This window comes from Oreochromis niloticus, linkage group LG23 (assembly GCF_001858045.2).
Source record: "Oreochromis niloticus isolate F11D_XX linkage group LG23, O_niloticus_UMD_NMBU, whole genome shotgun sequence".
Classification (NCBI taxonomy): domain Eukaryota; kingdom Metazoa; phylum Chordata; class Actinopteri; order Cichliformes; family Cichlidae; genus Oreochromis; species Oreochromis niloticus.
In genome coordinates this window covers 33521278-33547364 of record NC_031986.2, presented here as the reverse complement: position 1 = coordinate 33547364, position 26087 = coordinate 33521278, and the positions used below count along the sequence as shown (strand labels likewise).

At 37.9% G+C, this 26087-nt stretch overlaps 1 protein-coding gene and 1 long non-coding RNA gene across 8 annotated transcripts in view; one reads left to right on the top strand and one right to left on the bottom strand.

The window, feature by feature from the left end:
* gabrg3 (gamma-aminobutyric acid type A receptor subunit gamma3) overlaps nucleotides 1–26087 on the bottom strand; it is a 79470-nt gene that overhangs the window by 9929 nt on the left and 43454 nt on the right. For all 7 annotated transcript variants that reach the window (XM_025903045.1, XM_025903046.1, XM_025903047.1 and 4 more), the window contains 3 exons: nucleotides 17929–18149; nucleotides 12515–12597; nucleotides 2250–2387 (listed from right to left, as the gene is read on the bottom strand). In XM_025903045.1, the coding sequence (XP_025758830.1) occupies nucleotides 2250–2387; nucleotides 12515–12597; nucleotides 17929–18149 (442 nt within the window). The remainder of the gene's footprint in view (nucleotides 1–2249; nucleotides 2388–12514; nucleotides 12598–17928; nucleotides 18150–26087) is intronic.
* LOC109196866 (uncharacterized) lies at nucleotides 21310–23946 on the top strand. The gene is made up of 3 exons (XR_002058205.2): nucleotides 21310–21390; nucleotides 21497–21559; nucleotides 22271–23946. It is a non-coding gene; the product is annotated as an uncharacterized LOC109196866 (long non-coding RNA).

The window sequence follows — 26087 nt, the reverse complement described above, 5'->3', positions numbered from 1 at the left end:
CAGTATGCCTTTGAAAAGAGTCTCACAGCTGCTTGTGAATTATTTGCCTGCGCACAAACCCCTGAATACGACACCACAGAGATTACACATGGATTACACAAAGACACAAAACACGGAGACTAAATCCACAGAACAGCTGCAGAAAGTTCCACAAGATGCTCGGAACAAATTACCTGCCTCATTTTATTTCTGCTTACTGCATGTTGTATGAAGTATCTTTACTTTTGGAAGAGTTTTTACTTAATTTTAAGAGCCGAAAACCTCTGAACAGTACTGTATAGCATTTCTAAAAATACAAGAGCTGAGTCAGCCTTATGCAGATCACATACAGCTTCCTGTGAATGCGGGCCCTTATAAATTATTTCTCTCTACAGCCGATGTTTAATATTACTGAGAGGAACACTGAAATACATTAGAAAAAGTTATGCTTTCAGTCAGTGATAATCCATGAAGTTAACTACTTACGCCCAAAAAGAAATTTGCTGACATAACATCAGACCCCGTTTTCGATACTACAAATACATCATTGTCATTTTTTTGGGGGTAAAACCTTTTCATCCGTTTACACTCTGTAATTGCTTTTCTGTATTTTAGTATCAGCGTCTGTGGTAAAGTAATTCCAAACTGTTTCATTTACTGTCATGTTAGTGACATCAGCCTCACCTCCCAACCACACAGGAATAGACTAGCAGAAAAACAAACGTGAAAAATGAAGGCAGTGAGAAGCGAGCTTCATCGAAAATGTCCCCCCCCCCCAAAAAAAATAGGATGACACTGGCAGAATCAAAAACTGTTTGTGGGCACAGACGTTCACTGTTCCTACAGTAACTGGCAACATTATTGAAGTCAAGTAGGGCTGAAATTAAACATTTTTACATGTAACAATTTTATGAATATGAAAAAATAACTTTTTTTTTACTGCCATCATGTCAGCAGACTGTAACAAATCTAAAAAAAATGAGAGGGTCCTCAACGCCTCTGAAAGCCTGTGAACACATTTCAGCATGAATGCTGTTTTACTTCTGTGGTACTGATGCACAACAGCAGCTGCCCCATGACACTTTATTTTAGTTAAAAAAGTTATGGAAGTTTAACACGTTATGGAAATTGATTTTTTTCCAGTGGAAATCCAAACAGTTATGTTCGATCTCAAGTACCAAGTCCACCAAGTACGTGTCACGTGGCTTCACACAGGACTTTGACAGCATTGGCGAGAAAGTATGCTAACGTTAATAAGCTGCTACAGTAGCTAGTTTGCCATACTTTGAAACCTTCTAGATGCGAGTATGATAATGGTGTCCTGGACCTCAGTCGGAGACACCCAGGGTCTGGTTGGTGAAAAATGTGCACACCCAGCACAGCTGGTGAGTGGCTGCTGGCTGCAGCTGGGAACATGCTGCACAAACTTCTTTTCATTGATTGCTGCGGTCATCCATAGTTTACAAGATGATGCCAATTAGTCTGCAAACACTTGCCAACTAACCACCAACTGGTTGTGAAAGAAAAACAAAACAAAAATCAAACCAGAAACAGAAAAAGTGCCTTTGAAACCAACATGTTTCAAACGCTGCAGCTTTTAGTTTGAAGGTGAACAGCCTCTATTTCCTGTTAGACTTTTCAGTTACTTTACCACTCCACGAGGAATTGATGAGTATATGTATTATGTACTTATATATTTTTCCTCTGGTCATCTTCACCCACTTTGGGAACCACTGGGCTAAAATGGGTTCAGTGAACTGTATTTGATGACAGATGGAGAAATAAAGAGCTGTATTTTGGGGACCTTTACTGTTTGTAATCTCAGTGTAAACAAGAAGATAACAGTAAGTGGTCTAACTAATGAATATGTATTTATCTCAGTAGGGACCTCCGAGGGACAACAAGAGTTTGACTTTGCAGTTTAAACAGAAAGAAGTAATCTTTCATTGACAAACTGGATGAAATCCCGCAGTGGGAGTAGAAGGCAGTGAAAATCCTGTGAATATTTTATCTGTTGTTTCTTGCCAGAATTTCTTATTATTGTTGCCGTTTCTTTTCTGAGTACGATAGTCATCTAATATCCCAAATTAGTCTCCAAACAGTTTGGCTAAACATGATTTCGTAACACAAATTGTTGCACAATAAAAGAATGAAGGAGTGGAAATGAAGCGGCACCGTCTCAATGTGCGCCAACTCCAAATATCAACCCATTTCCAGCTTGTTAGCAGCATGTTTACGAATGTTAAACAGATGAATTTGTGCTTCTTTACCTGCTGTAGTCTTTATGACGTCTGTAGTGTTCCTCAGACCCATAAAATCAAACTGGTACAGACGCCAGGACTTTTGGTCAGCCGCCTCCACAGAGTTCTTCCTCCACTTGTAAATCATTTCATCTTGTGGGTATCCATCTGCAAATACACAGAGCATATGTGTGTGTGACCCTTGGCACTGCATGTCACATCCTAATGATGGATACCCTGTGCAGACAGACCTAGGGCCACCCGGAGCAACATTTGTCTTGAGGTGGATGGTTGCTAATGAAAAGACCGGGATGAAGACAGAGGCAAAAATAAAGCAGATTAAATGAAAGCTTTGGTTCAATAAGGTAGTGAGTCCATCTAAATGTTACGTCTGACCTTCACGAGCTGCACACAGAGCCTGGAAGCGCTTTTACAATTGATCATGTGAGGTTAACGATGGGTTAATGATTCCATTTCTGCTCTGGTGTCATGCTAGCCTGAATCTTTTCCTGTCTTTAACACACATAATCATTTTAAGTAGAAAGGCTAACAAAATTATGATCCTGCCTGATAGCAATTTGATTTAATAGGGTTTCAATTAACAAAAAACATTAACTGTGAGGGAACTGCTAATTGTTTTCAAACATGCTTGATGAATGACTTCTATTAACATTTTCCACAAGTCTTCCATTCGCCATTAATGCTGTCATTAAATATTTACCAAGCCCTTCGTAAACTCAAAGTGTACAGAAAACAACATCTGTTGAGAGCACCGCTTTATCCAAACTAACTTCATTCATGGCCTCCTACACTGGATTTGCATAAAGCATTAGTAATGGCTCGAGGCAAGATACGTAATGCATCTGCAAGGGAACAAAATCTATATAATGCACATCAGCAAGAAAGGTTACAATAGTTAGCTAAAAGTATATCATAACAATGTAAAGCATAATATAATTCAACATAAAAAACAGGCTGATTAAACGCTTGACTGTATAAAAATGTCTTCAGCTGCTTCTTTAAAAGAGGAAGTAGTGTCTGTGCTGTGTAGAGAGAGCAGAAGAGAATTCTACAACCTTTGTAAAACTGCCTGAAAAATCCGATCCCCACAAGTTTTAGAACTGTTAGTAGGGCCAGCAGCAAAAAGGCTGAGGTTTCAGCAGGTTGGAGATTGACTGGGGAGATCCACCATGGAGGTCTTAAAAGTTAAAACTAAAAATTTAAAATTAATTCTCAAATGTTTGGTAAAAAATGAAGAGAAGTCAAAACTGGAGTGGTGAGTGATCTTCTGTTGGCACCAGTTAAAAGTTCTGTGACAGGATTCTGCACAGTCTTAAAGTCTGAAGGAAAAAGACTGTTACAAAATTCCAAATACAATGAGATAAAAGCATGAAAATTCATCTCAAGTTCAGCCTTTGACACCAACATGATTGAACCGAAAAGTCTGAAGAAGCTGATATGCCATCTAATTTAAAGAGAATCAGACCCAAAAGGGATCCCTGAGGTATTCCACGAGGCAGAACGGTTGTTTCAGACATCAGCTGTTTCATACAAACAGTAACAGATTTATCCGAGAGATATGACACGACAACAACAACAAATAAAAATGTGTTTAATTTAAATCTGTGGTTATTTGGTCAAATTACTCAAATAACCAGCAAAAGCAGGTATTGATCCACATGCATGTTTTTAGGGACTGGGATTACTAGATGACTGTGGGTTCACTGTTCACATTGCAATATATCATTAATATCAGTATCACCAGCCACTTTAATCGGTACACCTTGCTAGTAGCGGGTTGGCCCTCTTGTCATCACACAGTTGCTGCCGATTTGTCGACTGCATGTGTATGATGTGCATCTTCTGTGATGACTGGGGAGGCTGTGAGTGTGGGTACAGTCATTCAGTCACTGCTACGTTCAAGAAACCAGTCTGAGATGATTTGAGCTTTGCAACACGGTGTGTTATCCTGCTGGAAGCAGCCATCAGAAGATGGTACACTGGGGTCATAAAGGGATGGATACGGTCAGCAACAATAGTCAGGCAGGCTGTGTACTTATATGATGCTCAGTTGATACACCAGCAGCAGCCAGAACCTTGGACACAAGGCAGAATGAATGCTTTCATGATGTTTACACCAAATTCGGACTCGACTCTACTGAAAGTAGAAGAAATTGAGACTCATCAGACCAAGCAAAATTTTTCCAATTTTTAATGCACCCATGTAAACTGTAGGCTGAGTTTCCTGTTCTTAGCCGACAGCAGTGGAACCCAGTGTGGGATGCTGCTGTAGTCCAGCAATCTGTCCTTTCTCCATCTCTCCTCTGACCTCTGACACTGACAAGGCAGAGAACTGCTGCTCTTTACACAGGTGCCTAAAGAATGCAGAGTTACTTCTTTTGGTCAGGTTGGAGACATTTCGGTGGTGGTTACAAGTTCAAGAGCAATGTCTCCAAATTTTCTGAATCATTTCCAGGTTTACATGGAAATATTTATTTGAAATTCTTTTTGGAAATTTGTTAAAATATTGGTTTGGTTTCTAAGAAAAAGGCCTTTATTAAAAATAATAAACAAAACTGTCAAAGTATCAGTATTTAAAAGTATCGGTGATGTAATTTTGTATTTAAAATGCTAGAAATTTGACATGGGAGTGAGGACTCCTATTTGCAAAACTGTCATGCTCCTTACCAGAGATTGTATATTTTTTTATATACAGTCCATGCTCCTGACTGAAAGTGCAGTATTGTGGTTTTTGCCTCTGCTGCACTTGGAGCTCGTATCTCAGTCTCTTCTACAATTGATTTTTCCCCGAGCTCTGGTGTAAAATTGCAAGTGTGCAGATCTATAAAGCTGATTAGCTGACAATGACGAATGAGGTTTGTCATTGGTATTGTTTTTTCTGTTTAATTCTGTTGTAGTGAAGCTACAGTAGCTGCACCTGAAGCATCTGGCTGTTTCACAGGTTCCCAAAGGAGAAAAATAGGTCAGTGTCTTTGCGTGATCATTTCTGCAGGAAATCCATTGAAAAAGAGATTATCAGGATCATACAATAACACTACTCATTTAAAACTGCAGGAAATTGGATAGCTCTCAGTAATGACCTGGAAATGAAGGACTCATCGGAAAACATGTAATATCCTCAGTCAACAGCTTTTATTACTAAGAGTTACAATATTCCCTCCAAAATGTTAATTTCACACAAAAAATGCAGAAAAAACGAGTGATAAATTCTGCGAATGAAGGCAAAATACTCTGAAATCCTCGTCAATATTTTTGATAAGCAGCTGACGCTTAGTGAGGTGTTGCTCAGAGCTTTTCTCTTCGTTCAGCTTTTGAGGAGAGTAATGATCAACAGACACATTTATCAAATAGCTGGTAAACAGAGTGCAGTGGTTAAAAGCATGGCAATGACCAAAAACAGAATAACAACAGAATAAGAGTGAACACTGGTTTTACTAATAAGCACAAATTCTACCGTTGCCTCATGTCCGCCGGATGTGTATGATTTTGGAAGTCAACTAAAAAAGGACAATAAAACAAACTCTTAAGAAAAAAGTGTGGGACTGAACAAATGGAGGAAGTCAATGGTGACTTTAAGGTTGGATGAGCAGTTTTCTCTGATAACTTTCTCACCTAATCAATTCAATTCAGTTTTATTTGTATAGCGCCAAATCACAACAACAGTTGCCTCACACTGCTTTATTTGGCAAGGTCAATGAAAATAAAGCTTTTCTATAAGGCCATAAAACTATCATATGTAATTGATATATTGCACAAACCAGAAACATTCATAACATGAATAAAATAGATGAAAACAATATTTTTGGATAGAAACTTTTAGTGTGATAAGAATGCATAACTTTATCAATCCAGCACGTATCTATGAAATAGGGCTGCCACAAATGATTACTTTGATAGTCGACTAGTCACCAATTATTAGTCGACTAATCAGATCATGCATCCATTGGACATAAGTACAGCTTATTGCATCAGCATGCATCTGCGCTTATATAACTATCATTAGCTTACAGCTTGAAGTATTTAAGATATGTGCTAACTAAAAATAAAGACAAGATGATATTTTATTAAACTTTTAATGGAATTTGCAGATTGTCTCGGTGGGGTTTAATAAACTCAGCCGTCTGTTCTTTGCTATCTAAAATATAACAGGACACTGGATTAAATTCTCGACCATCTCACACTTCTGTTTAACTTTAATCTCAGCCAAACGGATTCATTCACAAACAAATAAAATACTGAAAAAAGCCAAACCATAACATTTTTAAGTTATCTAAGTGACTTATATATCATGTTTAACCTGAGTAGCGAAAGACAGCGGTGGGTTTGGAAACGATTTGCCGGGAGTCCGGTGTTCTCGCTGGCTCTAGTGAGCCTTGACCACCCAGTCAGCTATCTAGCTGGTGGGTAACAGATGTCTCCTAAAATGTCGGAGCACTTTTGCAAATATGTGATGTCTTGATAAATCAAACAGATATCTGAAGTTTACACAGCTACATCCTCGCCTGAAAATATCTTAAAAGTTTATTTTGTGACCCAGAAAGAGTAATATTAAAACTAAGTAGCTGCTGCCATTGTTGGAAACTGGAACGGGCTGAGCTGTAGGGCCGCAAAGGATACACCCGACCCATCCTTCAAATCTAGGGAAAGGAGAACACATTTGGAGGAGTCTTCGAATTTGGAGAGCCTTCGTTGTGTCGCTGTAACGTTATCGGCCTACAAACGCGGCCTCAGGAGGATGCGGCCCCTGAATTTGGACACAGCTACGATACCGGAGACTGCTTCTTCGGCATTTAACAGCAGCTGGCATCCTTGTAGATGCAGTCTTCTGTTTTAGTCCATTATTACACTCCCAAATCCTACTACTTATTCCTGCGTCTTTCAGGATCTTACAAAGCTTCAAACAACACGTTGACTATTAAACTCGTTGATTTTGATAGTCGACGTAATCATGACTAGTCGACTAATTGTGGCAGCCCTACTATGAAATAGTACTTTTTATTAGTGCTGTCAGCATTAATCTTGTTAAAATGACGCTAACGCCAGCCCAGTGCGTGGTGCTGCACGGTGTCAACGTGTTAACGAGCTAACCGCGCTAACGCGTTGACGCCATGCAGCCCCACGCATGGGGCGATACACAGTAACTCGCTAATGGAGATTTGCCACGTTAATGCAGTTACTACTACTTTTTATACAACTTTGCAGCTCAAAGTACTTTATAGAACAACATATGCAAAACAGCCCTAGCATAGTTACACACAGGCACACACACACACACACACACACACAAATAAAAAAATAAATAAAACCAGATTTAAAAAACAAACAAACATACATAAAAAGTACAATAAGTAATTAAAAAAGGTAAAAGGTGTGAGCAGAATTAATATTAATTCAAATAAAAGCCAGGTCAAAAAGGTCGGTCTTTAGTTTGGCTTTATGCATTAACATTAATTAACAGTTTTACATTCTAACCTTTCTTACTTTAGATTAAGTAACCTTAATAACACAGAAGGGTAAACCACACCTGCTTGAAATAAGTTACAAGCTGTATTCCTCCTCACATGGGTGGGTAACAGAAACATACACTGGGCTGTTTTTGCTTAAACATAGTAAGAAAGCTTAAATTCAAAAACTGTCCCCATCACCTTTCTACACACAAAGCACTGATTTATGGATGTACATAAAGTTCAAATTAAGGATGATGATGGCCTGATGTTATTGAACAGTTTAGTTACAAAGAGCAGCTAAAAAATATGTTAGACGGGGTCAAGCTCCTTAAAAATATGAAGGTACAGCAAAGTGCTATGACAAAAAGTTGTGTTAAGTTTGTGTTTCCAGCCACCTGGAACAGGTATTACTCCTGCCCTTCCCTGTGCTCACTATGTACTTCCTCACTGTGTGTCTGCTGTCTGTTTCCACAGACTGTACAGAGCAGGAAGTCAGCCTCCTGAGTGGTTGGGAAAAAAGGTTGCTGATGGGTCTGAACAAAAATCAGAACGACGAGTTGAAAGACTATAAAACATTCTGTAAAACTGAGTAATAGCACTCATAGCTACACACATCTGTGAAGTTTACATTTAAGATTAAGATTAAACTTCACATCAGAGGAAACCCCTCGCATGTTTTCTGCTTCTCATTTGCCGAATATCTACAGAATCTATACCCTGCTCTCTTTATCTGTGTGCGCTGCATTGAATCATGTGCCGTGTTGATTATTCTAATCCTCCAGAGGCATGATGGCTTTTAAAATAAGCAAATCTGACTTAATCTAATCTTAAAACTGACACATCGTCATGGAAACCAGCGTAATGTCAGTTGGTAAGAAAGTGGGTTTATTGGATCACAGCAGGATGGATCCACAGTCGAGGCAGATCAGCGAGAATATTTTAAATCCTAATAGGCAACACAGGGCGCAAGGTCTCATCACACCAATTCAATCCTCTAATTTGAGAGGCCACTGAAGGTCCATTGCAAATAACACATCACAGACACCTCAAGCTTCAAGTTAGACACGTTTCTGCATTCACTGTGAGCCAGGTTTACTGGATGGTACGGGAGGAAAAAGACGGAAATCAAGACGGAAACTGCGATATAAACATCCACAGCATCATATCGCTGTTCCATCTGATGATATCCTTGTGAAGCTGTAATTGTTAGCTGAGGCATGCTAGTCTGGTGAAAGCTGTAATGTTTAAAGATCCTTCAAGTTTGGCCTGTGGACAAAACAAGTGGCCAATGACTGGAAGTATCAACTAGACTGTAACATCTGTACTGGGTGATCTGCTACAAGTAACAGATGTTTAAAAGCCACCAAAGAAACAAACAAACACAGACTGTAATGAAATATGGATGTAGCCACTGTGACATCCCCTCTGGTTGCCAGTTTCAAAGCATCGGTTTTAGTATTTTCTGATTTGATTTTATTGATTAGCATTCAAATATCTCAGTGAATACAGAATAAAGATTACCACAAAGCAAGAAAGCATGAGACAAGGCTAATCAAAATGTATTGGCTGAAGCATTTGCTTATTATGCCAACCCTTTTAACAAACTACATCAAAGCAAAACAATCAAGAGTTTCAGTATTATTATTTTTGCTCTTTTGATTCTTGATTTTTATATTTTTCTAATACTCTATTTTTAAACATGTTTTTAAACAAGGAAAATGAACTACACCTTTTTAAATCACTGTCATAACTATTCCACAGGTTAACTCCTCTAACAGAAACACATCTCTGCTTTATGTTTGTCCTTATCTTGTTTTTTTTTTTTTAAAGAAATCTGTTCCCCTTAAGTCATATTGACTCTCTCTGACTTTAAACAGCTTCTGAGTACTGCGGCAAAGCAAGTTATTTTGTGCTTTATACATTATCTGTGCCATTTTATATTCAACTAAATCATAAAATTTCAGGGTATTCAGATTAATAAACAAAATGTTAGTTGGTTCTATATAGTTTGATTGATTTATAATTCTTATAGCTCTTTTTTGTAACTTGAAAATAGGAAGAGTATTTGTTTTATATGCATTACCCCATATCTCCAGACAATAAGTCATATATGGAAGCAACAGAGTACAATAAAGTGTGTATAATGATTTCTTGTTCAGGACATGCTTTGTTTTGTAGAGAATAGCAATGGTTTTTGACATTTTTGTTTTCACATGGTTTATATGAGACTTCCAACTCAGCTTATCATCAATTATCACTCCAAGAAATTTAATTTCGTACACTCTTTCAATTTCAATTCCATTAACCCTGATTTTAGATACATTTTTCATTTCTCTAGTACCAAAAATAATCAATTTTGTTTTCTTTATATTTAACGATAACTTATTTACATCAAACCAGTTTTTTAATATATTTAACTCCTTTTCCACTGTAGTCAGAAGCTGTTCTAGGTTTTTACCTGAGCAATACAGCAAACAATACACATTTTAACAGTTTGGAAACACTACATATGTCATTTATATATAATATGAATAATTTAGGGCCCAGCACAGAGCCCTGAGGAACACCACAAGTTACCTTCAACTGATTAGATTTTACATGATTGATTTCGACATATTGATATCTGTCATCCAGGTAACTTTTCATCCACTTATATGCTATCCCTCTTATGACATATCTCTCTAGTTTATTCATTAATATAGAATGATCAATTGTATCAAACGCCTTTTTTAAGTCTATAAAAACACCAACAGTATATTCCTTATTATCTATAGCATTAGATATCCATCACTGCCATCGAAGTGGACCTTTTCACTCTAAAGCCATATTGGTTATCACTTAGGAGATTATGCTTCTCCATATATTTATCAAGTCTATTAACAAATAACTTTTCTAAAATTTTTGAGAACTGTGGGAGTAGTGATATTGGCCTGTAATTGGTAAACTGACAGCTCTCTCCGTTTTTATGAATTGGAATAACTTTTGCTATTTTCATTTGTGAGGGAAACACACCAGTTCGAAAGGACAGATTACAAATGTATGCGAAAGGTTGCACTATATATTCTATAATACTTTTAACTAATATCATGTCAATACCAAAACAGTCAGTGGACTTTTTATTTTTAAATGTCTTCACAATGTTAATTATTTCTCTATGAGTTGCAGCACCAATAAACATGGAGGACACATTCTGAGTAATATGTTTATTTAGGTCGTTATTATTTCTTGACTCAGGAATTTCTTTTGCTAAATTAAATCCAACATTTACAAAGAAATCATTAAATTCATTTGCAATGTCTTTAGTTTTATCAAGCACAATATCTTTATCTTTTTTAAAATAGTCTGGATAATTCTTATTTTTTGAGCCCTTTTTGATTATACTATTTAATATCCTCCATGTTTCTTGTGTGTTACTTCTACTTTGCTCCAATAATTTGTGGTAATATTCTTTCTTACTTGTTCTTATAATATTTACTAATCTATTTTTATATAACTTGTACTTTATTTCAGCATCTTTTGTCTCTGTTTTATGAATCTCTTATATGGATTATTTTTCTTTTTTACATGCATCTTCTATCCCCTTTGTGATCCATGGTTTATTTGATCTGTGATGCTTTCTAGTGATTTTCTGTCTTTTGAGGACAGAAATGACTCAGTTATGCTAAATAATCAGCTAACACTGGTTAGCTATGTTCATGAACTGTTGGACCTTTCAACGTGGGAGTGTATGGGGACTTACTCACTTTTAAGCCAGCCGCAAATGGACTCTCGGATGAACTGTTATTTTTGGCCCTGCCCTGCTTTATGGCATGCTTATTTTCTTTAAAATGTCCAGGCACTTCTGTATGAGCTTACCCAAAGGGATGTTGCTCAAATGTTGCCATGACTACTTATAACCACATGAAAAGCTGAGGATAAAACCTGCTGCCTCTCAGAAATACCTAATTAAATTAAAGAGTTGTGGTAACCGTTTGGACAACTGCGCAACAATTCTGGGACATGTGACATGGGTCTTCATAATCTCTTTCACACACACAGAGTAATCAGTTAATACAGTTTTTCCAGGTGGACGGACGCATCTGCTCTGCCAAAGTTTTAAAGCATTTGTAGAGTCAGGAATGTTCCCACATTCTGGTTCTTATATAATGCCTCTCAAAGCACTTTATACAACTTGCCTCATTTACCCATCAACACAAGCTCTTTTTCCTACACCTAAGTGCTTTCTATCTAATATTCACACTTCAATGAACACATCATTGAAGTCAGTTTCTTACCCAACGATACTTTGGCATATAGACTGGAGCTGCCAAGGTTCGAACCACCAAACGATTAGTTTGGTAGTTTTATGGTTCTTCCTTGAAGTAAACTACATCCTTTACATTAACTGTAAGAAATAAATGCCCCAAAACGAAACTACTAACTGAACAGAACAACTGCTTTTTGGAAAGGTGATATGTACAGGAAGATTTAACGCAATAGGCCACTGGATGCAGACATGTAAAGGTCTTTGTTATACCTAACACCAGCAGACCCTAAATAAAAACATCATTTCTGTGCGGGTTGTTTTCCAGCTGTTCTCCTAAACTTTTTTTGTTTTGGTCTTAATTGTTCTCCGTGTTTGTTCAATTTATGTATTAACACATGTTAATATATCCCAGTATACAAAACAGGATCATATGGATCCTGTGTGACCCCTATAGTTCTCTGCTCATGGTGAAACAATGCACATAATTTGAAAATGCAGAGGAGTAAAATACATCCTGTACCTGTCATAAACATGGAAGATACAGGAGAAGATGAACACTGCACTGAACACAGTGTACTCACAGCTGGAGAAGATGAGCGGACATGAATGTTCATCCATTGGAAAGTTGTGCAGCTGCAGCTGGCACTCTGCATTTATGGTCAACCTGCAAAGAGAACAAGATTTTTTTGTAATGAACCTCTTCTGCTTTGCTCCAGATGGTGTAAATTCATATTCAGGTTTTCAAAGTATGATCTCGATGGAATCGGTGGAATGTGAAAGGAGGAACAATCACTTAGCTATAAAAGCGTCCACGCAGCTACATATTAGGGATTCAAGTATGATAATCAGCTAGTGTGATGCAGCTTCTAGTGTGAGAAATGTCTAAATCACAAAGCTACTGCACACGCGGGGACTGGCAACGGCAAAGAAGCTACTATTTCAGTTTCAGCTCGTCTTTTATAACCCATATAAAATGCTTCTTTATGTCCTTCCATGGTCATTTCTACCCAAAGAAAACATTGCCCATGAAACAAAACATTTGTGTAACATAATGTTAATATTGAGGGATTTTTTTTACTAGATAGAAAGTGAAAGAAGAAAGAAAGTATTTTGTTTGTTCACATACTCTTTTAATGATTTACAAAATCTCTAAAATGTTCTCAAATCCTTTTTAGGCCTCAAGCATAAAGAGCACTCCATGTTAGTTTTATGCATTTTATTGGATTTTACTTCCAGTTTTGGTTTAGTTTCCTATGAGATTTCTGCCCCACCTTGTCCAGCTATACAAGCTGAATGCCTCGTTACTCTTTGCAGTTAAGCTTTCCAGCTTTGTTAAAACAGATCTTCAGATTTTCCTTCTGTGTAGACATTGCCCATTCCTTAAACCCTTGCTTCAGCCTGTGCCTCTGGGAGTTTGATTGCACTGTTTGTTTTGGGGGTGGGTTTTTTTTTTGTTTTTTTTTAAAAATTTGCTCTTTTGCCTGCACATTGCTTGCTTCAGATTAATCCCAGTAATATAAATTTGAAATTTGGACTAGGGAAAATTATTATTTGATCCAGGGCTGAATCTCTAAGTTTGCTCACTTACAAAGAAATGAACAGACTCTTTTATGGTAGTTTCACTTCATTTGAGAGACAAAAAAAAGACTAAAACCAAACAAAAACAAATATTATAAAAGTTGCATATTAATTTGCATGCCATTGGGTGAAATAAGTATTCGATCTCCTAGCAAGACTTTGTACTTGGTGGATAAACTCTTGTTGGCCTGCACAGCGGTCAGATGTTTCTTATTTTCGGTCAGCAGGTTAGCCCACATCTCACTTATGTGTTTCAGATCCTGGAAGCGAAGCTCTAACTCTGTTTTGCTGTTGAACTGACTAAAGTATTTCAGTCATTAATTCTTTAAGTTACTTTACAATGAAAAACTTGACAATTCTGTGATTGCAACTGAGACTGAATAACATCTGAAGATGCCACGCTGGACTCGTTAATCTATCATTTTGTCTGTTCACCTTTGGGGCAAAGGTCACCGTTTCAGGGTAGACAACCGATACAATAGACGAAACATTATATTCCTTTCACCAGTCATTGTGTATTAGTGGAGGCAAATTTTAAAATGTAAATTATAAAACCTAGCCCCTATCATCAGCCCTCCACCACCATGCTGACAGTACGAGGTGTCAGTTCTAATGTCCTGTTTTGGTTTGTGTATTCTGGAAGGACATCCCTGTTTTTGGTCTCCTCTGTCCAAAGGACGTTGTGCCAGAAGTCTTTTCAAACCTTTCCGTGGTGCCACATTCGTTTTAGAGGAAAGAGACATCTTCTCTCTCCTTTCAAACAAACCATACTTGTTCAGTCTTTTTTTAATTGTACTGTTATGAACTTTAAAATTTAACATGTTAACTGAAGCCTGTAGAGTCTCAGATGTAGCACTTTTTTTTTTCCCTCCAGTTTCCAAGGATTTCACGGTCTGACCTTGGGGTGAATTTACTGCGACATCCACTGCCTTGGATGTTTTTCATTTATAAATAATCTTTCTCATTGTACTGCTCATTGTTACTGCCCATTCCAGATTAATGGGCAGTAACATATCTCTCTGAGAATAGTCCATCTAACTCTACTCCATGTTCCACAGGACCCAAAAGCCAATGCAAATGTCCCACTGCCACACATGACAGGACACAGCAAGAGGGTACCGATGGCTTAGATCTTTTTTAGTGACACAGGTGAATGTGCATAGTTTTATATAGTTTTCATGGCTTTCTCTGGCTGACTGTGCACTAGTCTTTGACAGCCTTTATTGTCCTTTAATGGATTTATAAAACTCAAAAGACACTCATTTAGGTTGCTGTATCCCTCTCCCCAGATCTATGTGATTGTATGCACTTTGACATAAAATAATCTTAGAAAGGGGTAAAGCTGTACTGAGATATAATTAAAAATAATTTTTAAAAAGCCAAAACCAAAAAGAGCAAATGGCATATCTTATTTCACTGAAAAAAGGGGCTACAGGAAGTGATGAGGATGCCTTGACCTCTTTTACATAATGGAACTGGCTCTATTCACACATCAAACCACGTGACTGAGTAATCAACCATTAAAATAAGGAGAAAAAAATCTTAAAGGATTATATTAATTATTCCAAAATGGCTTTCCCAATTTAGTTACAGTGAAAGATAGAAGCAATGCTCTGTACGTGTAGATTACAGGTGTCACATTAACAAAAAGACGGTAAAAAGCGAAGAAAAGCAGAGAGAAAGATCTTTGCAGAGTGACTCTGGTATGATCTTTCAGCCTCATTAAGGCATGGAACTGGGACAATACGATGCATGTGGGAGAGGCATGGATATCACAAAATGTCATCTCTGTTTACTCCAGCCAAGCCAGTGCACAATTAATACCAAATGACATTTCATAGTCTTTCTCTCATGCCATCAGCGGATATTACTCCTCAAAGTTTGCACGCTTCTGAATAGTCAATAGAGCTTCATGAGGACCAATCTTTGTTTATGGCTTGACTTGTACATTGAAATGCTGCTACTTCTTTGTTGGATTTACTACTCTGTGTGAATAAAAAAAAGTCTGATAGCCTTTAAAGACACTACACGTGGAATACTTTGCAATACAGTTGCCTCAACAGAAAATGTCAATTAAAAAATGTGAAGATGTCAAACATAAGGGCGGCTCCAAAAAGACCGAGGACAGTCGAGAGATGCTTATTAGCGAAGGAGCATTTTATTATAAATGTGAAGTGCTGCAATTACAAAGAGTGCTCGAGGGCACGAGGGTGGATGCCTCTGTAAATTGGTCTTATATCTCAAGCAGCCAATTTGCACTTACAATTGTTGAAGACAGGGGCTAATTGCTCTTGCACTGCTCTGTTTGGAGAATGTTTCCATCCCAAATGGTGCTGCCTTCATTTTATTACTGAATAAGGCCGCTAAATTTCCTTACAAGATGAAATGAATGGATGTTGCTGGCTCAAGGGCGACACGGCACAGTAAACATCAAGATCCAGAAAAGTAATTACAAAAATCATGTGGAAAAAAAGTTAATATGCTGGTTAATAGTAAATAGGGTACATAATATCAGATGTTTACTCCACCTTAATGTCCAAAGAGCCACCCCAAGGAAAAAACATCAATCTATTAATGATCCAAAATAGCCAATTTATGGTACATTTATGGTACTTATTATTGCTGATCACTTAGAAGGTATGATGTCACAGGGTTATTTTAGTTATTTTACTTTGTACAAACAGAAATCCCACGTTTATGCAGAGGATTAATGTGCAGGTTTTATGCAGGCAATTTTCTGGACTGGGGAAAATGTTATGTTCTTCCAAGGAGTTAAAAGCAGACAGAGGACATTTGTGTTGCATTGCTGTTAATGCTGTTCAGCCAGATGAGCGCAATAAAATAAAATGCCACCACATACTGAAGACGAAACATCTGATCACTTAACGCCTCTTCCTGCTAACTCAAGCAAAATTAGCAGTAAGAACAGTAACATTATCTTAACAACTGAAAGAATAAAGCCCACACTGCCGCATTTCTTCCTGTAATGAGGGAAGTGATATTTGGTGGCACATCAGTCCCACCTAAACACACTGAAACTGGCTCAAATTACAGGATGAATGAGGACAGTGAGAATACAAAGTCCCTTATAGAGAGCACATGTATCACAAGCTTAAATGGGGCAAATGATACAACATACATTTCAAATTGTATTTGTAAGCACAAATAAATCTATTTTTCCCAAATGTTATACTTTAACTATTTGTGTACATAATACTATATTGCTAAATTATGTTTATGTGTCCAGTATTAAAACAAACAGAACTAAGAAATTAGCAAATATGGGGACAGATGTAAGAATTTGCGTATGCCATATGCTATTTATGGCACCTCATGCTTACTTTGTGGATATACAAGTTTATGCATATACAATTAAACCATGCTGAGAAGCATAGAGGCAAAAGAACACAAAAGAATGAGAATCTCTGTACTAGAGTGGCCCAGCAAAAAGCCCAGACTTAAAATGCACAGACTACCTGAAGATGGAAACAAATTCAGGTGTGCAAACTTTGACTCAATGCTTTAACTGCTCTACAAAGTCCAGCAGTAATGGTCTAAATACTTTTCAAAGTTTTCAGTTTCAAACTTCAAAAGCATTTCTTCTGGTTTGTATTTACAGGGGTAATGCATGGTGATTCGGTGGTTGGTACCATCACCTTGCAGCAGCCTAATAATTAGCTGGGTGTGGAGTTTGCATGTTCTCCCTGTGCCTGCATGGGCTAAATAGACTGAGCTTTATACAGTCCATTTCTACTCTGCTTGAGTACTCAAAGTGCTGAACAGAACATGCCTCAATCACCCATTCACACACATACATTGAAGCACTTGTTTCTACACCAAAGTGCTTTCTAGCTAACACTCACATATCAGAAAGCAACTTGAGGTACACTATCGTGCCCAAGGATACTTTGGCATGCAGATTGGAGCATCAAACCACTAACCTTTCGATTAGTAGATGACCTTTTCTACCCTCCTGAGCTATTTATGTAGACACACTGTAGCAAAGTGGCAACCTGTCTAGGATGTACCCCGTCTGGACAGTAAGGATATGCTCCACCCCCAAGTTTAATAAGCGGCTACAAAAATTAACTGAAGAATGTATGGGTTAAGTACAGGGAAGTTCATCTTTGTATGCATGTAACTGGGGCACGATTTTCACAGATGCAGTTGGAAGTCAAGAAGCGTCGGTGGTTAGTGATCGCACTACATTTTTAGGGCATGGTACGCTTTCTCGTGTCTGGACACTGAATTGGACTTTGGGGGTCAGGTCAATTCACAGGACTAAAGGGTTCCTTACACTCTCTGACTGTGTCTCCATATTTGTCCGGGTACGCTGAGGGACAATTCTGCATATCTTCTGACTGTGTTGTATTTCAGTAAAACATGAACAGATGTCTGTGTTGAGTTCTGTCTTTACCTTAAGGTATAAAGTATCTTCCCATCGTTCCATATCCTGAGCAGCTGGTTAGGCATTGTAATCCAGTGGGAATCTGCAGTCTTGGAGTTTCTGAAGATGGTGTCAGGTAGCCAAATAAGTCCAACCATGTTGCTGTTCAGAGTCAGTATTTTCATTGTGCTGTTGTATCTGAGGCGACTGTCTGTCCACGTCTGGGCAAAGATGATGTCAATTTGATATTCCTAGAAAAACAAAACCAAACAACACATCTTTTTTTTTTTTGCCATATTATAATCCAAACTATTAAAAAATAAAATACTACTGCTGTTCTGTGGCTATGGGGAGAAAAAAGGATGTCACCTGCTAACCAGGATTATTGATTTTCTCTTTGTGAATGACTATAGGAGTATTATGTGTGTCAGAAACACATGAGTCTATACCAAGGGTGGGCAATCTCAGTCCACGAGGGCCGGTGTCCCTGCAGGTTTTAGATGTGTCCTCGAACCAACAAAGCTGATTTAAATGGCTAAATTAGCTCCTTAACATGTCCTGAAGTTCTCCAGAGGCCTGGTAACGAACTAATCATGTGATTCAGGTGTGTTGACCCAAGGTGAGATCTAAAACCTGCAGGGACACCGGCCCTTGTGGACTGAGATTGCCCACCCCTGGTCTGATACCATCAATCATGTGTCACTTTCACCAGGGGGAGCGTCTATCATTTTACTTATTCACTTGGCTATATGTGACCAGTGATGCTTATTCCATCATTGGTCTGACCTTTCCAATGTTGCATTATTTATTATCAATTTGAATTTTCTGAATAAAATGATAATTTACTACAATTAATGTGAAATATGTAAATGAGAATGAGACAGCTGATACCAGGCCTCTGGATAACACGCCTGTGTTAACCAGGAGACCTGTGAAAAAAAAAAAATCATATTGTTAAACACACTGCTGCTCATTGTATTCACTAAAATACTTAAAATCTATTAGTTGTCCTTCATTCAAGCCTGAAGACTAGGATGGACAGAGCTCTTCAGTCTGCAGCATCAAGACTCAAGAACAATTTACCACTCCAGCTCCATTTAGCTGACTCTGTGGAGTCTTTAAAAGAAGAACAGTTGAATAGCATTCATCTTAAACCACAAAAAACCCCTCCATGGCTGTCCATCCATCCATCCATCCATCCATCCATCCATTTATTTCAGGGTGGAGCGTATCCCAGCTGCCACTGGGCAAAAGGTGGGGTAGACTCTGGACAGGTTCCCAATGTATGTCAGGGCTGACACAGAGAGAGACCACCATTCAAACTCACATTCACACATTTTTCTGCATTTTTTAACCCTGAGAGTTTCATAAGGTGATATCAACATGAAAAATGAAAAAAATTTAGGAATGAAAAATACATTTGAAACTGAGTGTTTTCTAATATTTTACTGGAGAAAAGTACAAAAAGTGCATTCTGGGTAAATTGTCAAGGCTCCATATCACCAAGTGCAATATGTGGCTGCTCAGTACAGGTTAGAGCAAATCACAGGTCTCCTTTTACCTACATTTGATACCACCATCATTTTGTAGCCATTATTTCTTCTTAGTCAAATTATTTTCGAATTTTCATGGTAAAGTGAAAACTGAGCCTCTGACATTCTCTCACTTATTTATATTTTTAGTCTTCACTCACTCTACCTCTTATCTAACTCTCAAATACATTATCTGAATCTTATCTCACGTAGGTTTTTAAATTCTCTCCTAATATTAAAACTACTTACTAACTCTGCCAAGAGTTATCATCAAAAAGCTTATATGCAAGTTACAGTCTTCCATTTAAGCAGGGAGGAAAATGTGAAAATGAATCCAGTAGCATACCACTGAAGAGCCGATGATGCTGTTGATATAAAGTCTTTTTTTCAGGATTTAAAACCAAACAAATATACTGTTATGACACTTCCTGGTATTTGTGGTGGTTTTAGCACCTGAAAGTGTAAAGTGGCAGTGAAAAGCCTCTTCCTGCATTTCTCATGAGTAAATATATGTTCTCAATGTACAGTTCGGCCTGGTGTTGCTCTTATAAGCAAGCACGACTTCACTTGGTATGCTGAAATCCTGCACTCTATGGTAGCAGCACTCATGGAGTTGTGGAGGTTTTCTTGGTCTGCCGATGATGCTTAGACATTAACTCAGTAGTTTAATTTTTAAAACCTAAGTTAAAACAAAAAGTTTTTTAAGACACAACGTGATTAAAGAACCACATCACTATTACATTAATTGCACATAGGATGCAATTTAATCAAGCTAACAATTGACTGTTATTCAGAAGATACAGTAACTATCCATGTTGTGACAAGAAAACATAGAAATTATGTAGATGAGCAATGATTAGTTGTCCTCGTGCGATCTGCGGTACGCAAAGCTCAAATTCTCCTCAGCAACAGTTGAGTTCTTACGGTCCTCTCTGGTAACAATACAGACAAAGAAGTGAAGCATAATGAAATTAATGATAGCCTGCCCTCCTCCAGCAACCTACATCTTTTTATTCTGCTGCCACCGCCGGAGATGCATTTGACCTTTTACCCAGTCTCTGCACCAGTTTGAATAGCTCACCAATTAGAAGGAAGTCCATAATCAAGAGAACCACTGGGTACTCATGACCTTTAATTGTGCGGTGCTCAGGGGAAAAAAAGCTAAATAATATCCAGCACTTAATGACCAGTGAAAGAAAAGAGCTGTAGATCAAACAATGAAACTTAATATGAGCTGAATCACATCTGGAAACAGTCAGCTGCAGGTGGAGGGAGAGACGTAACCCTTACACATCAGCATTTCTAGCTTTGAGTGTTTTGTATAATTTCACATTAGAGGTAATTTTAACTATGCTGAAGGAGTATCGATCACACTTCCCCTCCCTGCTGCTCGCAGCTGCTTCCAGTCATTACAGCAGGTGTTGCTGTGAAGAAAATGGGTCTTTCACCTCAAATGCCTCGGAGGAGCAGCTATATTAAGGCTGCTGATGTAGAGATACTGTACATACTCATGTTAAATTTAAAGGTGCTGATGTGCATTACAAATGGACTCCACATGATCATTTCATTCAATATAAAGTACAGAATAAAAGATGTTCATCTTTCACTTTAACCAGCAAGATTTTGATTTCCTGTCCAGTAAGAAAAAAGAATACTGCAGCACGTGATGAAAGCGTTTCCAACTTTGTGTTGGCAGTTTGGGAAATGGCCCACCTCATTTGGATGTGGCAATGTCTCTCTACAAAAAGACAGAGGCATGAAAATAATGTTTTTCCCAATTTGGTGTGACCTTCATCCCATTTAACACTATTATGATTAACTGCAATGTCACCTGGGAGCCAGGTGTTATCAATAAACTGGAAGAGTTGGAGCTCGTTATTGCTTCTGTGGCTAAATGGGACCAAATCTCTGCAGCCAGGCTCGAGCACCTGCGAAAAGACCCCCGCTCCCCTCATTGTGTGTGAGTAAACCATCAAATTTCAGTTTTGTGGGGGGGCATGTGGTTCTTTTGTGCTGGCCAACTTCAAATTGGACAAACTTTGACCAATTGTGAACTGTCCTGACAGCGTGTGGCATTCGAGTTCCAGAGAAAACTGTGGAACGGTGGAAGCTGTCTTCGCTTGTTACAGGTGCTGCACTATCATCCATTAACCTCCTAGGACCGGGCGTCCACATATGTGGACATCACATTTTGGGATGTCTAGACCAAAATACCTAATTTTTCTCTACAAGGGCCTGATGTCCACTTACGAGGACATTATACTGCCACTGTTCTATCAAAATTTAAAACGAATTTCCTTATATGTTGATCTCATTTTTCTCAAAAACAAAAATTAGGTAAAAAAAAATCTGGTAATTCTTTGTTTTTACATTCATCAGGTCCCAATCAACCAAAATAGCAAAGAAAAATTAAAAATGCATGCCATGAAAGAGTTCGAGTCTTAGGAGGTTAAAGTACAACGCTTAACAAAAAACAGCCAGCATAGCAGCAATGCAGCTTGCCTACTTCCTTCCATGTTAAATGTTTGGTCATTCGTAACAACTGGAGGAGACACCACACAAACCAAAATTCTGTCACAACTCAAACTCAGATTTTGTATTGCATATATTTAGTATTGCACGTACTAATTCAATCTATTCTGTTTAAGGTTTTTTTGTTTTGTTTTTTTTTTTTAAAGATTTTTATGAAGTGTGGTTAGTGGATGTAGGCCACTGCAGCACACATATGAAATGACTCTGCATTTAGTCACATGACAGTTACAACAGCCAGCTTTGAGCCTTCTCATTATTGTTACGACTGCTGTCGTAATGTTGTCTGATATGCAAATTTGAGTGTGCAGGTGCCTCTCCGTGATTGGTGCATCCAGGGGACGGAACGTACAGATTGGCTAACTACCTGGAGACAACGTATATGATGACACCGCCATGGACGGCCAGTCATTCATCCTCGGCTCACCTCAACCGACTGCTGTTTCTTTATACAGGAGCATGTAGGGGTGGACTGCCTTTTTATTTGATTACCTTTTTCTCATGTTTTTGTTAGTTAGGGAGATAAGTCATTGTCATTTGTTTTGATTCTCTTTATAGGTAAGTTTGGTACATTCTGTAGATAAGCTCCCTTTTGTTTGTTGTTTTGCCGTTAGGTCCACCCCAAAGCTATAGTCCGTTCCTTTTGCTTTGTTAAAATTCACTCTCTGTAAGTAAATCACCATCAAAATTGTATTCATTGTGTGATGTGCTGCTTGAGGTCACACAGGGATGGATCACCCTTATGTTATGGTCTGGCCACCCCTCGACAGGCCATAACATTATGGAATGTTGTTTTTTTTTTTTGTTTGTTTTGTTTTTTTTTGTTGTTGTTTTTTTCCATTCAGTGTATACGAGTTATCACAGATGATGGTGAGTACCTAACTCCTAAGCTTTTGTGTTGTTTGGCTTTTGAAAATTGCTCTCCCTAAAAAACAGTGACAAACATCAAAAACTACTTGAAATGTTTCACCAAAGTCCTTTTGTTGTTCACCAAAAATGTGATTAATTGTGTTTAAAAGTTACTATATTCTAAATGCAAAAAGTGCAAGCTACAAGCTATTTAAAAGCAAGTGCAGAAGTGCAAACATGAGGTTTTTATAGAGGTTTTTGGTAATTGAAGATAAGGGTATTCTAAAAATCCGTTTGCAGTTTTGACATGTAGACATGGAAAATGCTTGACAAAATAAGTGTAGGTTTATCTGAGGCACCAGTGTAAATTTACTTTTTAAAATACACTGTGGAGAAAGTTAAATATTATCCCATCATTTCTCATTCTGTCTTGTCTGACAGAAGTTAAGTTAGGTCACGCTGACCACATTTACTCTCCTAATGGAATAATTCCTCATCAGCTTTTAAATCATGTGGACAAATGGGAATATTACTCATTATTGAAAACATGCACATGGCTTAATGTCGAGGAATTATTCTGCCACAGTTTACCCGCTGTTTAAAGTGGCCAGAATGCAAATGAGACAGCCACCGGGCTGAATAATGGCTCAGGAATGAATGTACAGTTGAAATGTGAAGCAGGATGACACCTCTGCTCTGAACCGCCTGCAGTGGTTCAGCTGTTCAGGGCCATCTTCCACTAACCTTCCTGTCTTCTTATGTAAATACATCTTTGTTAATGACTTTTTTAGATGCAAAGCAATTTATAGAATAACCTTGTTCCGCACTGTGTCGCCTCAAATGGGTGGGATACATCTAATCACCACATTCTGCCTGTGCAGAGGAATACTTGAAATATAAAACATTAAAATTGCCTCTTTGACCCCTGCATGGAATTATGCATCTATAGGCTCTACAGTAAAATGCACACACACAAGTTGTTTGATATATTATAGTTTGTGTTTACAATTCAATTCCAAAACCGTGGGACACTGTAAATTGTAATTAAAAATGTGTAAGTAAGTAAAATTTATTTATATAGCGCTTTTCACAGATAAAAATCACAAAGTACTTTACAACACAAGAAATGGAAATATAAAACAATGTAACAGCAAATAAAACAGCAATGTAAAACAATAAAACAACATAAGAGGAAATTAATCGAATGCTTTTCTAAATAAAAATGTCTTCAGCTGTTTTTTAAAAGAATCAATGGAGTCCGTGCAGCGTAGAGACAGTGGAAGAGAATTCCACAACCGTGGGGCCACTGTCTGAAAGGCCCGATCACCATGAGTTTTAAAACGAGTTTGCGGTATCACCAGCAGTCTCTGATCTAATGACCTTCAAGCTCGAGAAGATGAATGTGGTTTCAGCAGGTCAGATAAATATTGGGGAGCTTGACCATGTAGGGCCCTAAAGGTTAGAACTAAAATTTTAAAATGATACCTAAAACTTACAGGCAACCAGTGAAGGTAGGCTAAAACTGGAGTAATCTTCTCTTGGTGCCTGTTAAGAGACGTGCTGCAGCATTCTGCACAGTCTGAAGACGATTTAAGGCTGATTTGCTAAAACAAGTACAAAGACTGTTACAGTAGTCTAAACGGGAGGAAATAAAAGCATGAATAATCATCTCAAGTTTGGGCTTTGACACCATTAGTCTGAGTTTTGAAATACTCCGTAAATGATAAAAACAGTTTCAGACCAGCTGCTTAGAATGCTGCTCGAGCGACATCGAGCTGTCAAAGATGACACCGAGGTTTCTGAGGCTCGATTTTACATTAGGGTCTAAGAAGCTGATATGCTGCCTAATTTCTGAGACCATGTGGTCTGGAGCAACAATTAGAGTTTCTGTTTTATCAGAGTTTAGTTGGAGGAAATTGTCATTTAACCACTGGTTGATTTCTGTCAGGCAGTTACTTAAATTAGGCAATTTATAAAACTCAGAAATTTTGAAGGAACAGTGTAGTTGAATGTCTGTGAAGGTTCTCAGTCATCCAGGTCATCGTAGTCAAAGGAGTTTGCAAAGAAAAGCGTCTGGACTTCTTTAAGTTGCTTGAAGACGTTTCACCTCTCATCCGAGAAGCTTCTTCAGTTCTAAGGTCAAATGGCCGAGAGTCCCAGATTTAAACCCAGTGGGAGTATCCCACTGGGATTGGGGGGATACTCCCACTGGGATTGGGGGGATACTCCCACTGGGTTTAAATCTGGGACTCTCGGCCATTTGACCTTAGAACTGAAGAAGCTTCTCGGATGAGAGGTGAAACGTCTTCAAGCAACTTAAAGAAGTCCAGACGCTTTTCTTTGCAAATTCCTTTGACAGTGTAGTTGAATGTCATCAGCATAGAGATGATAGGAGATATTTTTATAGCGCTTAATAATTTGGCCTAGGGGGTATATATATATATACATACATACATACACACACACACACACACACACACACACACACACACACACACACACACACACATAAAAGCTGCAGACACACAGCTTTTATGTAATATAGATGAAGAGAGATTCAAAATGTTTTACATTTTCTGAAATTGTGTAATTTGTGGATGCAGTTTTTTGCAGGATGGTGAACCTTTGCCCATCTTTACTGCTGAGAAATTCTGCCTCTCTAAGAATTTTTATTATATCACTGACCTGTTCCCAATTAACATCTTTAGCTGCAAAATGTTCCCCCCAGCTCTCTTTTTTTGCCCCGTCACAACTTTTTTGAAATGTTACTGCCATCAAATTCTAAATATGCTAATATTTTTCATGAAATAGTAACCTCACTTTAAACACTTGATATCCTTTTACGTTATATTTTGAAAATAAAAGATGCAAAACTAATAAATATTGGTTTATTAGATTTGCAAACCTTTTAACTCCCATTTTTATTTGTATTTTAAACAGCATTCTTACTTCTTTTTGGAATTGGGGTTGTACACAGTTTACCGCTGCAGGTTTGCTCTAATGTCTTTAACTCTGTGATGCCAAGTGTGCATTTGATACGACTTTCTGAGACCTTCTATATCATTAGTGTAATTTTTTTTTTTTTTAAACCCTCACTTATACATGTTTTAGTTTAAGACAAATTAAATTAAAACTCCAATGCAAATTTCTTTTTGATTTGTCAGATGGATCAATAAACACTTCATTGTCAGAACTATTAGAATTTTCCTGGTTCCGGCTTTCTAGAATTAACAGTGAACTGAATCACAGTTCTATAAGTGGCCGTAGAAACATCCAGCT